Raw genomic sequence first — 15,124 nt, 5'->3', positions numbered from 1 at the left:
GTCTCACACTGTACCAGTTTCTTTTTGTTTCTATAGGACGCTTCCGCCAACTCTTTCCAGTCAAAGCTATCCGTCCGTCCGTGGGTGGCTATTTACCAGCTGTGTTATCTTGTCCCTTTTAAGAGTGCCTCCCCATTGCTGTACCTTAACACCTAGTTGTCCGTTTGGAAACGTTTATAAATATATAAAGTGGAGATAATACTCTGAGGACTTAAGTCCTTTTCTGCAGAGCCCGCTGAAGGCAACTTTGCCCACACCGTGTTTGCATCGTGAAGCTCTAAATTTTTACCCAATTTTCAAAAGAGTGGAAGTGCCAGAGAAAGAATGTCAGCAACGTTTCACTCATCCTCTCTGACTAATGTCCCTAAAGCTGCGGCTCGGCCTTCTGCTCAGCACTCAGGTGTCCCAACATGGCGGCCCCCAGGGCGCCTCCGAAGGATGGGCGCGGACATATTGCAATCTAATACAGGAAATCGTTCCCTGCGTTTCTTCAAACGCCTGAGACCCTCTTCACCCACCGTAGACAGGGTGGGACCGGTGCCGAAGTTAAAGCGAGATGAGGAAATACATTTGCGCTTTCCGTGTGGGTCTGGGGAACAGGTCAGGTCAGTATGTGGTTTTGTCTCTGGAAGTTTTTTTTCGTCACAGTGGAAGTTTTGTTTCTCACAAGGTGACATATGTATGACGTGTCGTGTGTGGACATTGGAATCATCACCGGGTCGGAGGGGGAGGGTAGAAGCACACAGGTGGAGCTAGTTAAGGAGAACGATGTGAAAATCGGATTTGAGGGGAACCAGAGGTGTCTGTCTGTGATTGGGGGTCATTGTGTAGAGATAATGTTACCCCACCCAACTGGGTTGGGGGGGACGGGGGACGTCCTACCGCTGCCACCAGGCAAATTTCCAAAGATGGACTTCAGTGAAAAATAAAGGAATGTTTTATTTAATGGCAAGTTTCTGCCTAAAATATCTGGGTAACAAAAGTAAGGGGAAAGGAAAAGTCAGAGTATGACATCAAAAATAGCTGTTTAAATATTTGTCATTACAACTACCAGATACATTCAAAAACTGAAAATAGCAGAAGAACATAAATCTGTTCACAGTGCTGTTATCACCAAATATCTTTGGAAATAATGGCAAGTTTCTGCCTCAGACCCCTGTTCCTTCTAAGACACCCAGAGAAAAGTCACCCTGTCACCCTCTGCCAGCTCTGTTGAAGGTTGCACTGGAAACCTCTTTTCCCACCCAAAGAATCATAAACGTAAATGGCTTAGCTGGTCTCCAGTCACTGTCTATCTTCAGGCGTATTTTGGAGTGTGCCCCCAGGCCTCTGCTCACAGGCCCCCACACTGGCCACCATTGGCATACCACTTACGGGGGGAGGGGAAAGAACTGACTTTGCTTACATGCATACCCCATTTCAAAACTCCTCTCTCAGAATCCCATGCATGCTGAAAGCCAGTGGAAGTGTCTGGCTCTCCAACCAATGAGGGCCAGTATCTGCCATATTTGCCTTTGCCCCTCTTCTGGCTGTCAGGTTTAGCAAAGGGGCAAAGTCGCCAGTCAGGCATCCCCACCCCAAACCCTGCCCCCATTTCCGGGGGTGTGTATCCCCCCTATTACAATAACACCCTTGGCCCTTCAGGGTATGGGTTTCTGAGGTCACCCCGCCTGTACAGGGTACAGGTGGCATTTAGGATGAATGCAGTGTCAGGTTTAAGTTGGAGTCAGGTTTAATACACTGCTCAGTGATGTTGAGGGTGGTGTGACTGCTCATCACATAGTGGCTGGCCCCGTTTCCTTTCTTTTTTAAAGATTTTATTTATTTTTTCTAGAGACAGTAAAAGGGGTGGAGAGAGAAGGAGAGAAACATTGTTGTGAGAGATAGCCTCTCCCATCTGGGGACCTAACCCACAACCCAGGGATGTACTGAACCACAGTGCCCAACCAACTAAGCCATAACCATCAGGGCCTGGATTCCAATTAATCAGGAAGTGTGATCAGTGTCTGTGATCAGGAGATGCTTGTGAACGTTAAGTTTTGAATGCTCAGGGCCACTGGTATTTGGTTAAGGTTATAACTTCCACTGCTGCTGGGGACAGAAGGTGTTAGGGCCCAGAGTACTAGGTCCAAGCCTTCTGGTTTTCAATTTTTAGTCCAGCAGTCGACTAACTACATATCCAGGGACTAACCGCTCATTCATAATGTATTCTCTGTGGCACATCTCCTGTGGCAAGGCAGAATTGGGCTGTTGTGGCACAGAAGTTTTGGTTTGTAAAGTGGAAAATGTTTATCTGTGTCTTTCACACAATGTTTGCCAACACCTGCTCTCACCTCTTCATGTAGAGCAGTGGACATTGTTGCTTATTTGCCTGACATACATTCATACATTTTTTATGCTAACAGAATTTTCATTTTATTTAATAGCCATCCCTCTGGCAAGGTGACCCATATACAAGTGTGTTAATAAGTTTTGGTCTTAGTCAACTGTAGTGATTCCAGTTTCCATCACTACTGATTGAATTACTATAAAATAATTTTAGATACATTGTGTAGTTCTAGCCAATGATATGAGGAGGAGCCCCCCAAAACACCCTGGAATTAATTTCTGGAGGGTGGGCCCCTTATAGTATAAGATTCTCCCACTAGGTAAGTGTTCTAGGAACTCATCTGTATCAGTGTACCAGCTGGCATTGTTGTGAGAGGCTGCATTCGGCTTCACTGAAATGTTTTTTGAAGATTCTTTCAACATGTTTTCCCATTTTATGAGTGACATTTTATGAGTGACATTTTATTAATGCACCTGCTCACACTGTGCTGAGTGTTCAGCAGTTTTTGACCAAAAACAGGATGATGTCTGTGCCCCAACCACCCTGTTCACCCAATCTTGCCCCCAGTGACTAATTTTTCTTCCCCTGGATGAAAAAAAAGGTCCTTAAAGGGAAATACTTTGCCAATGTGGAAGAGGTGAAACAAAAAACAGCAGAAGTACTTAAAAGATATCAAAATCAACGAGTTCAGAAACTGTTTTGAGCAGTCGAGAAAAATGTCTCAATCAGTATATTGTATGAAATGGAGGATGCTTTGAAGGTGACTGAAGTTTAAACATGGAAGAATAAATACACAGTTTTTTATAAATAAATTCCATTGGGGGGCGTATATACATTTTCTTTTTGCATCAATATGAAGAGGTGAGAGCATGTGTTGGGAAACCTTGTATATGAGAAAATGTGTTAGTTGTTTGGGGGAGAAAATTTTGTCTTTTGAATATATAATTTTTTGAGTCTGAAAAGGAGTGGTTTGCCACCTTAAAATATGCATCTTTAGGGTATTGGCGATTTTAGGCTGGTTAATTTGAAGAATCTGCAGCCCTGGTAGAAGCTTGGAAAACCTAGCAGAAGTTATCGTTGTGAAGGATATTTACATTTGTAAGAGCAATCTAATCTGTAAGGATGTCTCCCTCACTATACCAGACTCCCCATAACTATCAGTGGAAGAAGCAGGACTTATATCTGCATAACAGTCTTGTGGTTTGTTTACTGTGCCTTTATTGGTAACCTTCTGTAACTGACTCTCCACCTCCAACATCTTTTGACTTTAGGTAAAAGTGGTATTTCAGGTGTTGGTGGCTGTCACTTTTGCAAGTTACTTTGTTTTCTGGGTTGTTTCCATCAGTCTAAGAGTTATACATGTTATTAACCTTTTAAGTTAATTTTCCTCTGTTAATCTGTGTTCTATCATTTTAATTATTAGACCAGTCAAAGAATATAGAAGGGAAGAAATTTTTTTTCTGCCTCCAACATCATTCCCTTCATCTTTTTTCACAGTTACTCCACTTAAATGCCACAGAATAAAGGGATACCTGCACTGCATTTAGTTTTTTATTTTTATTTATTTTTATAGAGAGGGTAAGGGAGGGAGACAGAGAGGGAGAGAAACATCAAATGGTTGCCTCTAACAAGTCCCCAATTGGGGACCTGGCCTGCAACCCAGGCGTGTACCCTGACTGGGAATCAAACTAGCTACCTTTCAGTTCACAGGAGAGCACCAAATTCACTGAGCCACACCAGCCAGGTCTGATATTAAAACTTTTAACTGAAGGTGAGTAATGGTGGGTAGTCATGTTTTAGACCAGTATCTTCCTTGACAAACATTGACCTTAACTGGGCCTGTCTATTTTCTTTTTGCATCCACAATAACAGACTTTTGGAATGTCACATTAACTTCTTTTTTTCAGGCCCCCTCAGGGCACAATCTCCCACCAGCCTAAGGCACTACAGAACCCCTCATTGTTATAGTTATTGCATTAATTGATAACTGTCCTATTTCCACCTATGCAAAAGAAGTATGTGTCTATTCTTTTTACTTTTTCTCCAATCCCAGAGATTTTTCTCTTGGTTTCTCTCACCTCCCTAATCTATCACCAGTGAATTTCAGGTAACCTTCTTATGTCTTTCCTTTGACTTTAATGTATAAAATAAGGCACATAAATGCTATGAAGCATTTTCTTAATCCATTGTTATATTGTTTCCTGGCAATTATTGTCAATTTGGCTCAAATAAACTCATAAAAATTTCCTACAGTATTGGACATTTCTGATGAGGACTGTAAGAGCTATTGAATCGTGTGAAGCTGGAAGAAGTTACACGGGTGGGTGTAAGCATTTCTGGGGACACATCTGACTGGAGACGGAGACTGAACAGAAGTTTAGAACAGACCTAGAACACACCAAGACAGAGCCTCCCTGTTGCCAGCTCTTTTCAGAGAACAGAAGAAAATGCTCCAGGCTCAGGTGACTTTGGTTTTATTTTTTTTCCTTTTTTATGAATAGATTTGTAGAGGCCTAGAAAAAAAACACACTTGTTAATCTGAGGAATATACACACATGTATATACCTTTTGTCTGTCAAATGTGTGAATGTGGTGTTTCTAGGTAAACAAGAATATTTAACTCCTTCATATTATAAAAACTTCTAATTGGTTGAATGCATGGATGAACAAATGAATAATTACAAAATAGTATTTTACTAGACTGGTGATTATTAAACTATATATTAAAATAAACCCCACTTGCTATATAGCTGCCACCTATAAAGTGAAAATGAACAGAAAAACTAACATCTCTTCCATTTCATCTAAAGCACATCACACCATTGAACAGCACGGTGCTGTTACAGGAATGCCTGACATTTCATGATGTGGCCGTAGACTTCACCTTAGAGGAGTGGCAGCTCCTGGACCCCAATCAGAAGGACCTGTACAGGGACGTGATGTTGGAGAACTACAGCAACCTGGTGTCAGTGGGTAAGGACAGCTCCCCAGTGTTACTCAGATGGTGCCCTCTTAGTGGCTTTTTCCCCCTCAGGTGCTTAACTCTTCAGAATAACTACAGTTCTCTGAAATGGTAGAATCTGAGACCTTTCTTTTGCCCCTCACAAGAGGGTATAATGTCCCCTGTTTGGAGAGAAAGCTGTTAATGTTAACAGATGCAAAGCGGTTCATTTTCTGAAATGTAACATTCTTCCTTCTTGACAGACATCAGCCCAGTTCAGTATGTCTAAGTCTTCTGTTATTTTTCACAAGCAGGGTATCAAGCCAGCAAACCAGACACACTCTCCGGGTTGGAACGAGGGGAAGAACCGAGGGCAGTACAGGATGAAATGCACCATGTGGTCTGCCTAGGTAAGGGGGTGAGAACAAGCAAGGTGGGAGGCCAGGAAGTCACATTCTAGTTAGAGACAGTGTCAGAGCTGTGACAGTGAATGAGGAAACTCAAACCACCCTCCATGTGTGAGTACCCTTTTTGTTTATAGAAGTTTAAAAGAAACCATACTTTGTTTTTCTCTCCTGGGCTCTGACCCGTGTTTGCCTTATTTACATCTTATTTATATCTTATTTATGTTTGTATAGTTTTTTTCATCCTAGGATTCTCAGATCTTCTTCTTCTTTGTTCACAGTCACAGTGTCTGTGCCTGTGTTACCACTTCTCTTGCTGTGAAACCCCACTTTCTAGGCCTCTCTGGAAAGATAAAACTTTGAATTTGTCACTTTCTCTCACTATGGGGCCATACTGCCATGTTTTGACATAGTGCTTTCCTTCTTTAAAATCGAACCCCAACTTGGATGTTCTGTCCCCATGATAATCTCGTTTCACGCCACATCATTCTTTGCTTCCCTATCCCCAAGAAATGATCTTAACATGGTAAATGAGTTCTAGCATGAATTATATTATAACTTATGTCTGCTTCAGATAACTCCCTTCCTAGTTTTTGTAATTCAGATTTTGCTTCATTCTTAGATGTTACTGATGCATTTTTTGTTTTGAAGCTTTTTCCCCATATCATAATCATATTTTTAATGGTTTTACTTAGATTTAATTCATATACCATACCATTTACTCATTTAAATTATATAGTTAATTCATTTTCCATATATTCATCCTTGTGCAACCATTACCATAATCAATTTGGTAACATTTTATATGTACATATTTTCATCATGGCCTTGATTTCTATAGCTATTCAGTAAGCTTGGAAATTGAAAGAAGTGAATCTTCCAGCTCTGTTCTTTCCTCTTAAAACAATTTTGATAGAGATTACATTGAATCTGTCTATCAATTTGGTAGTAATTCCATCTTAACCATATTATATATCCTAATTCAGAATCATTGGGTGTTTTACCATCTAATTTGGTCTTTAATTTCTTTCAACAATGTTTCGTAAGTTTCAGAGTAAAAGTTTTACACTTCCCTTCAATTTATTCTTTTTTTAAATATATTTTATTGATTATGCTGTTACAGTTGTCCCATTTTCCCCCTTCTTTCCCCTCCACCCTGCACACCATCTCCACCCACATTCCCCCCTTTAGTTCATGTCCATGTATCATAAGTTCTTTAGCTTCTACATTTCCCATTCTATTCTTGCCCTCCCCTTGTCTATTTTCTACCTACCATCTATGCTACTTTTTCTCTGTACCTTTTCCCCCCTCCCCCTCCATTCCCCTGCTGATAACCCTCCATGTGATCTCCATTTCTGTGGGTCTGTTCCTGTTCTAGTTGTTTGGTTAGTTTCTGTTTTTTTTTGTTTTAGGTGTGGTTGTTAATAACTGTGTTTGCTATCATTTTACTATACATGTTTTTTATCTTCTTTTTCTTAGATAAGTCCCTTTAACATTTCATATAATAAAGGCTTGGTGATGATGAACTCCTTTAACTTGACCTTATCTGAGAAGCCCTTTATCTGCCCTTCCATTCTAAATGAAAGCTTTGCTGAGTAGAACAATCTTGGATGTAGGTCCTTGCCTTTCATGACTTGGAATACTTCTTTCCAGCCCCTTCCTTCTTGCCTGTAAGGTCTCTTTGGAGAAATCAGCTGACAGTCTGATGGGAACTTTTTTGTAGGTGACTGTCTCCTTATCTCTTGCTGCTTCTAGGATTCTTTCCTTCATTTGTACCTTGGACTAATGTAATTATGATGTGCCTTGGTGTGTTCCTTCTTGGGTCCAACTTCTTTGGGACTCTCTGAGCTTCCTGGACTTCCTGGAAGTCTATTTCCTTTGCCAGAATGGGGAAGTTCTCTTTTATTATTTGTTCAAATAAGTTTTCCACATGTTGCTCTTCCTCTTCCCCTTCTGGTACCCCTATAATTCGTATGTTGGAATGTTTAAAGATATCTTGGAGGTTCCTAAGCTTCTCCTCATTTTTTTGAATTCTTACTTCTCCCTTCTCTTCTGTGTGGTTGTTTCTTTCTTCCTTCTGGTCTTCTCTACTGTTTTGAGTCCCAGTTTCCTTCCCATCACTATTGGTTCCCTGTGCATTTTCTTTCATTTCTCTTATTGTAGCCTTCATTTTTTTCATATAATTTGTGACCAAAATCAACCAATTCTGTGAGCATCCCAATCACCAGTGCTTTGAACTGTGCATCTGATAGGTTGGCTATCTCTTGGTTGCTTAGTTGTATTTTTTGTGGAGCTTTGATCTGTTCTTCCATTTGGGCCATATTTTTTTTGTTTTGTCACACCTGTTACATAGTGAGGGGTGGAGCCTTAAGTTTACCAGGGCGAGGCAACTCAGTGGGGGTTGTGACGCTGTATGAAGGGGAAGGGTTCGAGAGGGAACAATGGCACTTTCTCCACTCTCTGCTGGATTTCAGTCCCTTCTGCCGCTTCCCCCAAGCAAACTAGGCCCTTCTGGTGCTTATTCTCGTGTGAGTGGGCTTGTGTACGTTCTAGGACCCCATGGGTCTCTCCAACGCATTCTCCTGTTAGGCTGGGAGTCTCTCCTCGTGCTTCAACCCCCACAGGTGTTTTCAATTGGTGTTTTCAGGCTTTATTTCCCTGTGCTGGGGCCCTGGGTTGTGTGGTCTGTCTTGCTCCCAGTTTCACCTGGTTTATCTGTGAGCAAATGTGTGACTGCCCGGTCAGCCAGCCTCCTTGTGCACCTCACTGGGTCTGCCTGCTGCCACCCTGCACCCGGGGTCTGCCAGCCACTGCCTGCATGCCCAGGGTCCGCCCGCTGCTGTCTTGCACGCCGGGGTCCACAAGCCACCGTTTTTTTATTTGCCACCACTCCTCTCCACCAGGTGCCTGACTCCGCCCTTCCTACGGGGCTGGATGAATGTATTTTAACTCCTTGGTTGTCGGACTTCTGTACCATTCAATTTTCTGTCAGTTCTGATTGTTTTTTTGTTTCAGAATTTTTTGTTGTCCTTATTTTCATTGTGGAAGGAGGCACAGTGTGTCTACCTCTGCCTCCATCTTGGCCAATTTATTCTTAACTATGAGATTTTGTGTGTGTGTGTGTGTATTTTTTCCTTTTTTTAAATGTGCCCAGTTAGGAATTTATGATCAGATCACCTTGTTAGGTTACTTTCCAAAAAACCCACTCCCCCAACCCCACTTTTTTGTCCACAGATGTGTGTATACCGTTTGTGAAGGCATTTTTTTTATTATTTTAAAAGATTTTATTTATTTTAAGGCAGAGAGGAAGAGGTGAGAGAGGGACACATCAATGTGCAGTTTTGCACATGTGCGCCCCCTACTGGGGACCTGGCCTACAACCTAGTCAAGTCATGTGCCTGACTAGGAATCGAACTGGTGACCCTTTGGTTCACAGGCCAGTACTCAATTCACTGAGCCACACTAGCCAGGGGAAGATATTTATTTTTATTATGTATTAAATGGAATTGATTTTTTAAATGCATTTTCCAATTATTTGCTGCTATGTCATAAAAATAAAATTATTTTCTCATATTCTGATGACACTTTGTCCCAGGTAACCAAGTTTCCCTGTCCTATGAAATTGCAGTTCTTTTTTAGTGATCTTTGTGATATGCCATCATTTTGACTAGAAAGTTTCTGTCATCCTGTTTAATACCCCTTAATGTGTTCCATACCTATGATTGCCTCCTATGATTATGGGATTGCATAATTTCTTGAAAACTTGCATTCTGATAGCCTAATATTTTTAAAGATGACAGCTGTACCAAAAACAGAAAAAAATAGATCTTGTCTCTACTCCTAACAGTACTTTTGTTTTCAGTAGAAGTACCATAGTCCTATATATGTAGTAATCATTTTAAACTTTGTTTCACAAAGCATGCTATATTTTCCCCTCATCCAAACTTCAGTAACAGTCCTCATTTTATTAACAGGTATTTCTCCTACCCAGTGGCTCAAGCCACATAATTCCCTGGAGTAATTTTTAAGTCCTCACTTTCATGAACTTCTTCTCATGTATTTCATTGATCCAATCAATGAACTTTGTTTTCTCTTTTAAATACACTTTGAGGCAAAATTAGGTTTATAGTTGTGGATATGCAAAACACAGAGTTTATTCTTATATTCTTATTTATTAATTATTGTATCATTTTCCATATCAGCACTGTAAACCTACTTTTGCCCCACCCTGTTCATCCTGATTTTGTCAACCTCTTACATTCCATTTTCCTTTTAACCATGTTTCATGGACTATAATTGCCTTTACTACTTTGCGTCATGTGTGTATACCAAGACTATTAAACCTAGATGACCCACAAATTTAGCTCAATTCTGACACTGTCTATCCAAGAAATAGTGTTAAACCCTTCAAGTTAAAAGGTCAGTCCCATAAGATTGCATCTACTTCCAATGTCCATTGCAAGTCCACATTGTCACTTGTGCTTCTGACCAACTGGCTATAAGTTGGAGGGTTTCATGAACCCTTCTTTGGGTTCAATTAATTTGCTCAAGTGTATCACAGTACTCAGAGAGATAGTTACCTATGTTAATAATTTTTATAGATGTTTAATCTCTAGGCCCACCCTCTCTTCCCATATATCAGTAGGTGAGGCTGAAAGTCCAACCTTCTAATCAATTGTTCTTTCTGGCAACTAGCTTCCTCCTGAGGCTATGTAGGAACACTGTGTTAAGTTACCACATTATCATAAATTCAGCTGTAATTTTAATGGTTTTTATTTTTATGTAGAAAAAAAGAGACTCATCACTTACCCTATAACACATAGGATTGTCACTAGGTAATTCACATGAAGGCATTTTTTAAAAAGTTTTATTTCAAATTAATATTATGACATATTATGCAATGATTCACTGTTCTCTTCTTTCCTAGAACTCAGGAGAGTTGATGATCCTCTTCAGTGTCACTTGCAAAGTCAAAGCATTCAGAAGAGTGTGGAACAATGCCTTGAACATAATATGTTTGCAAATATTGTTAATCAGGGCCAAGGTCATTTCATATTAAAGCAAAACTATGATATGATTAAGATAAATGAAAAACCTTTAAAATCAAATTTAAGTATTAAAAACCTAAACAGCAGCTGTAAATTAAAGGATTCTACTGAGTTGAATGGAGGTGGGACATCCATTCTGCATGCTAACCATGAACAATTTTATACTGAAATCACATTGCCTGTCAGTACTGAACCCATCAATAATAAGTCTCAGCAACAGAGAACTCACAATGTAGAGAAAGCCCACTTATGCATTCAGTGTGGGAAAGGCTTCATAAAGATGTCTGAGCTCACTGATCATCAGAGTTTTCATACTAGAAACAAAGCTCACGGATACAGTATGTGTGGGAAAGCCTTCTCCAGAAAATTGCGTCTCACTGAACATCAGAGAATTCATACAAGTCTAAAACAGTATAAATGCTCTGAATGTAACAAAACCTTTCTCAAAATATCACAGTTCACTATACACCGGAAAACTCACCAGAAAGAGAAACGTTATGCGTGTACTGAATGTGGGAAAGCATACATCAAAAACTCTCTACTCATCAGTCATCAGCGAACTCATACAGGAGAGAAACCCTATGGATGTAGTCTATGTGGGAAGACCTTCTATATGAAGACTTACCTCAAAAAACATGAGAAAACTCATACAGGAGAGAAACCCTACAGATGTAGTCTATGTGGGAAGACTTTCTGTAGTAAGACTAATCTCAAAACACATGAGAAAACTCACACAGGAGAGAAACCTTATACGTGCAGTGAATGTGGAAAAGGCTTCATCAAGAAAAGCCATCTTATTATACATCATCGTACTCATACTGGAGAGAAACCCTTTGTATGCAGTGAATGTGGTAAGACCTTCCATAGAAAGACAATTCTCACTGAACATCAGAGAATTCATACAAGATTAAATCAGTATAAATGCACTAAATGTGACAAAACCTTCCCCAAAATATCACAGTTCAATATACACCAGAAAACTCACAAGAAAGAGAAACGTCATGCGTGTACTGAATGTGGGAAAGCATACATCAAAAACTCTCTACTCATCAGTCATCAGCGAACTCATACAGGAGAGAAACCCTATGGATGTAGTCTATGTGGGAAGACCTTCTATGTGAAAACTTACCTCAAAAAACATGAGAAAACTCATACAGGAGAGAAACCCTATGGATGTAGTTTATGTGGGAAAACCTTCTGTATGAAGACTTACCTCAAAAAACATGAGAAAACTCACACAGGAGAGAAACCCTATGGATGTAGTCTATGTGGGAAGACCTTCCATAGAAAGACTTATCTCAAAAAACATGAGAATACTCATACAGGAGAGAAACCCTACAGATGTAGTCTATGTGGGAAGACTTTCTGTAGTAAGACTAATCTCAAAACACATGAGAAAACTCACACAGGAGAGAAACCTTATACGTGCAGTGAATGTGGAAAAGGCTTCGTCGAGAAGAGCTATCTTATTGTACATCATCGTACTCATACTGGAGAGAAACCCTTTGTATGCAGTGAATGTGGTAAGACCTTCCATAGGAAGAGAGTTCTCACTGTTCATCAGAGAATTCATACAAGACTAAATCATTATAAATGCACTAAATGTGACAAAACCTTCCCCAAAATATCACAGTTCAATATACACCAGAAAACTCACAAGAAAGAGAAACTGTATGTGTGTACTGAATGTGGGAAAGCATACATCAAAAACTCTCTACTCATCAGTCATCAGCGAACTCATACAGGAGAGAAACCCTATGGATGTAGTCTATGTGGGAAGACCTTCTATAGAAAGACTTATCTCAGAAAACATGAGAAAACTCATACGGGAGAGAAACCTTATAAATGCAATGAATGTGGAAAGGGTTTCTCACAGAAGAACAGGTTGACTGTACATCAACGGATTCATACAGGAGAGAAACCTTATAGATGCAGTGAATGTGGAAAAGGCTTCATCGATAAAAGCTATCTTATGGTACATCATCGTACTCATACTGGAGAGAAACCCTTTGTATGCAGTGAATGTGGTAAGACCTTTCATAGAAAGACAAGTCTCACTGCACATCAGAGAATTCATACAAGACTAAATCAGTATGAATGCACTGAACATGACAGAACCTTCCCCAAAATATCACAGTTCACTATACACCGGAAAACTCACCAGAAAGAGAAACGTTATGTGTGTACTGAATGTGGGAAAGCATACATCAAAAACTCTCTGCTCATCAGTCATCAGCGAACTCATACAGGAGAGAAACCCTATGGATGTAGTCTATGTGGGAAGACCTTCTATAGAAAGGCTTATCTCAAAAAACATGAGAAAACTCATACAGAAGAGAAATCTTATAAATGCAGTGAATGTGGAAAGGGTTTCCCAAAGAAGAACAGGTTGATTGTACATCAACGGACCCACACAGGAGAGAAACCGTATAGATGTAGTGAATGTGGAAAAGGCTTCATTGACAAGAGTTACCTTATTGTACATCATCGTATGCATACTGGAGAGAAACCCTTTATATGCAGTGAATGTGGTAAGATCTTCTCTAGAAGTGTAAATCTCACTATACATCAGAGAATTCATACAGGTCTAAAACAGTATGAATGCACTGAATGTAACAAAACCTTCCCCAAAATATCACAGTTCAATATACACCGGAAAACTCACAAGAAAGAGAAACGTTATACATGTACTGAATGTGGAAAAGCATACATCAAAAACTTTCTGCTCATCAGTCATCAGCGAACTCATACAGGAGAGAAACCCTATGGATGTAGTCTATGTGGAAAGACCTTCTATATGAAGACTTACCTCAAAAAACATGAGAAAACTCACACAGGAGAGAAACCCTATGGATGTAGTCTATGTGGGAAGACTTTCTGTAGTAAGCCTAATCTCAAAACACATGAGAAAACTCATACAGGAGAGAAACCTTACAAATGCAATGAATGTGGAAAGGGTTTCTCACAGAAGAACGGGTTGATTGTGCATCAATGGACTCATACAGGAGAGAAACCTTATAGATGCAATGAATGTGGAAAGGGTTTCTCACAGAAAAACAGGTTGATTGTACATCAACGGACTCATACAGGAGAGAAACCTTATAGATGCAGTGAATGTGGAAAAGGCTTCATCGAGAAGAGCTATCTTATTGTACATCATCGTACTCATACTGGAGAGAAACCCTTTGTATTCAGTGAATGTGGTAAGACATTCCATAGAAAGACAGTTATCACTGTACATCAGAAAACTCATACAGGAGAGAAGCCCCATGGATGCAGTCTACACAGGAAAGGCTTTGGTAAAAAGTCTACCCTCAAAATACATGGGGAAACTCATACAGGAGAGAAACCTTTTTTAATGCAATGAATATGGGAAAGGCTTCTCAGTGAAGTTCTGCCTCATCAGACATCAGCAAATTCACACAGAAGAGAAGCCCTATGTGTGTAGTATTTGTGGAAAAGGCTTAACCATGAAGCATGACCTCACTGTACATCACCGAAGTCACATGTCAGAAAAACCATGTATGTGAGATGAATTTGGAAAAGGCTTCACGGAAAAGTCATCTAATTGTACATCAGCAAATTTACAAGGAGAGAAACCCAATCTATGCACTGAATGTGCACAAGTCTTCTGGGTGAAAATGCAGCTGATTGTACATGAACAGACTCATACAGAAACCTTGTATATATAATGAATGTGGGGAAAGATTGACAGCTAAGTGTAATCTCATCAGACATCAGCTAAAACATGGGAGAGAAGCCTTATGTATATAGTGTGTGTAGAAAAGGCTTGACCATGAACTGATCTCACTTTATATTAGTGAACTCATAATTGAGAAAAAAACATATATGCAATGAATGTGGGAAAGGCCTCACCATGAAGAGTCATTTATTTTTTTAATGAGTTTTAATTGTATTTTTTTCTATTACCATTTAGTCCCCTTATACCTCCCTTCCCCCACCAGTCACCACACTGTTGTTCATGTCAGTGAATCCTTTTTCCTCAATTCCACCACCCACTACACTCCCCCTTTAGCTGTGATCCTGCTTTCTATGAGTCTGCCTCTATTTTGCTTGTTTTTTTTTTCAGTTCATTAGATTCTACATATGAGTGAAATCATATGGTATTTGTCTTTCTCTGACTAGCTTATTTCACTTAGCACAATGATCTCCAGGTCCATTCATACTGTTCCAAAGGGGTAAAACTTTTTTACAGTCAAGTGGTATTCTCTTGTGTAAATTTCCCATAGTTGTTTTATCTACTCATCTAATGATGGACACTTGGGCTGCTTCCATATCCTGGTGATTGTAAACAACATGCAATGAACATAGGGGTGCTTATGTTGTTTTGAATTAATGTTTTGGGTTCCTTTGGGTATATTCCCAGAAATGGGATCACAGG

The 15,124-nt window shown here is 39.9% G+C and overlaps 1 protein-coding gene across 1 annotated transcript; it reads left to right on the top strand.

Annotated features, from left to right (window-relative positions):
- Nucleotides 1-502: 502 nt before the first annotated feature.
- Nucleotides 503-14,891, top strand: LOC123824169 (zinc finger protein 615-like). Its single transcript, XM_045847286.1, is given in 6 exon segments — nucleotides 503-605; nucleotides 4,583-4,791; nucleotides 5,140-5,302; nucleotides 5,585-5,680; nucleotides 10,602-14,080; nucleotides 14,082-14,891. Coding segments are annotated over 5 exon segments (3,924 nt in total). The 5' UTR covers nucleotides 503-605; nucleotides 4,583-4,776; the 3' UTR covers nucleotides 14,253-14,891.
- Nucleotides 14,892-15,124: the final 233 nt, after the last annotated feature.

The sequence above is a fragment of the Phyllostomus hastatus genome, unplaced genomic scaffold, assembly GCF_019186645.2.
Source record: "Phyllostomus hastatus isolate PE091 unplaced genomic scaffold, TTU_PhHast_1.1 phas_contig_549, whole genome shotgun sequence".
NCBI lineage: Eukaryota > Metazoa > Chordata > Mammalia > Chiroptera > Phyllostomidae > Phyllostomus > Phyllostomus hastatus.
Note: the sequence above shows the minus strand (reverse complement) of the source record. Positions and strands in the feature narration are given on the sequence as shown.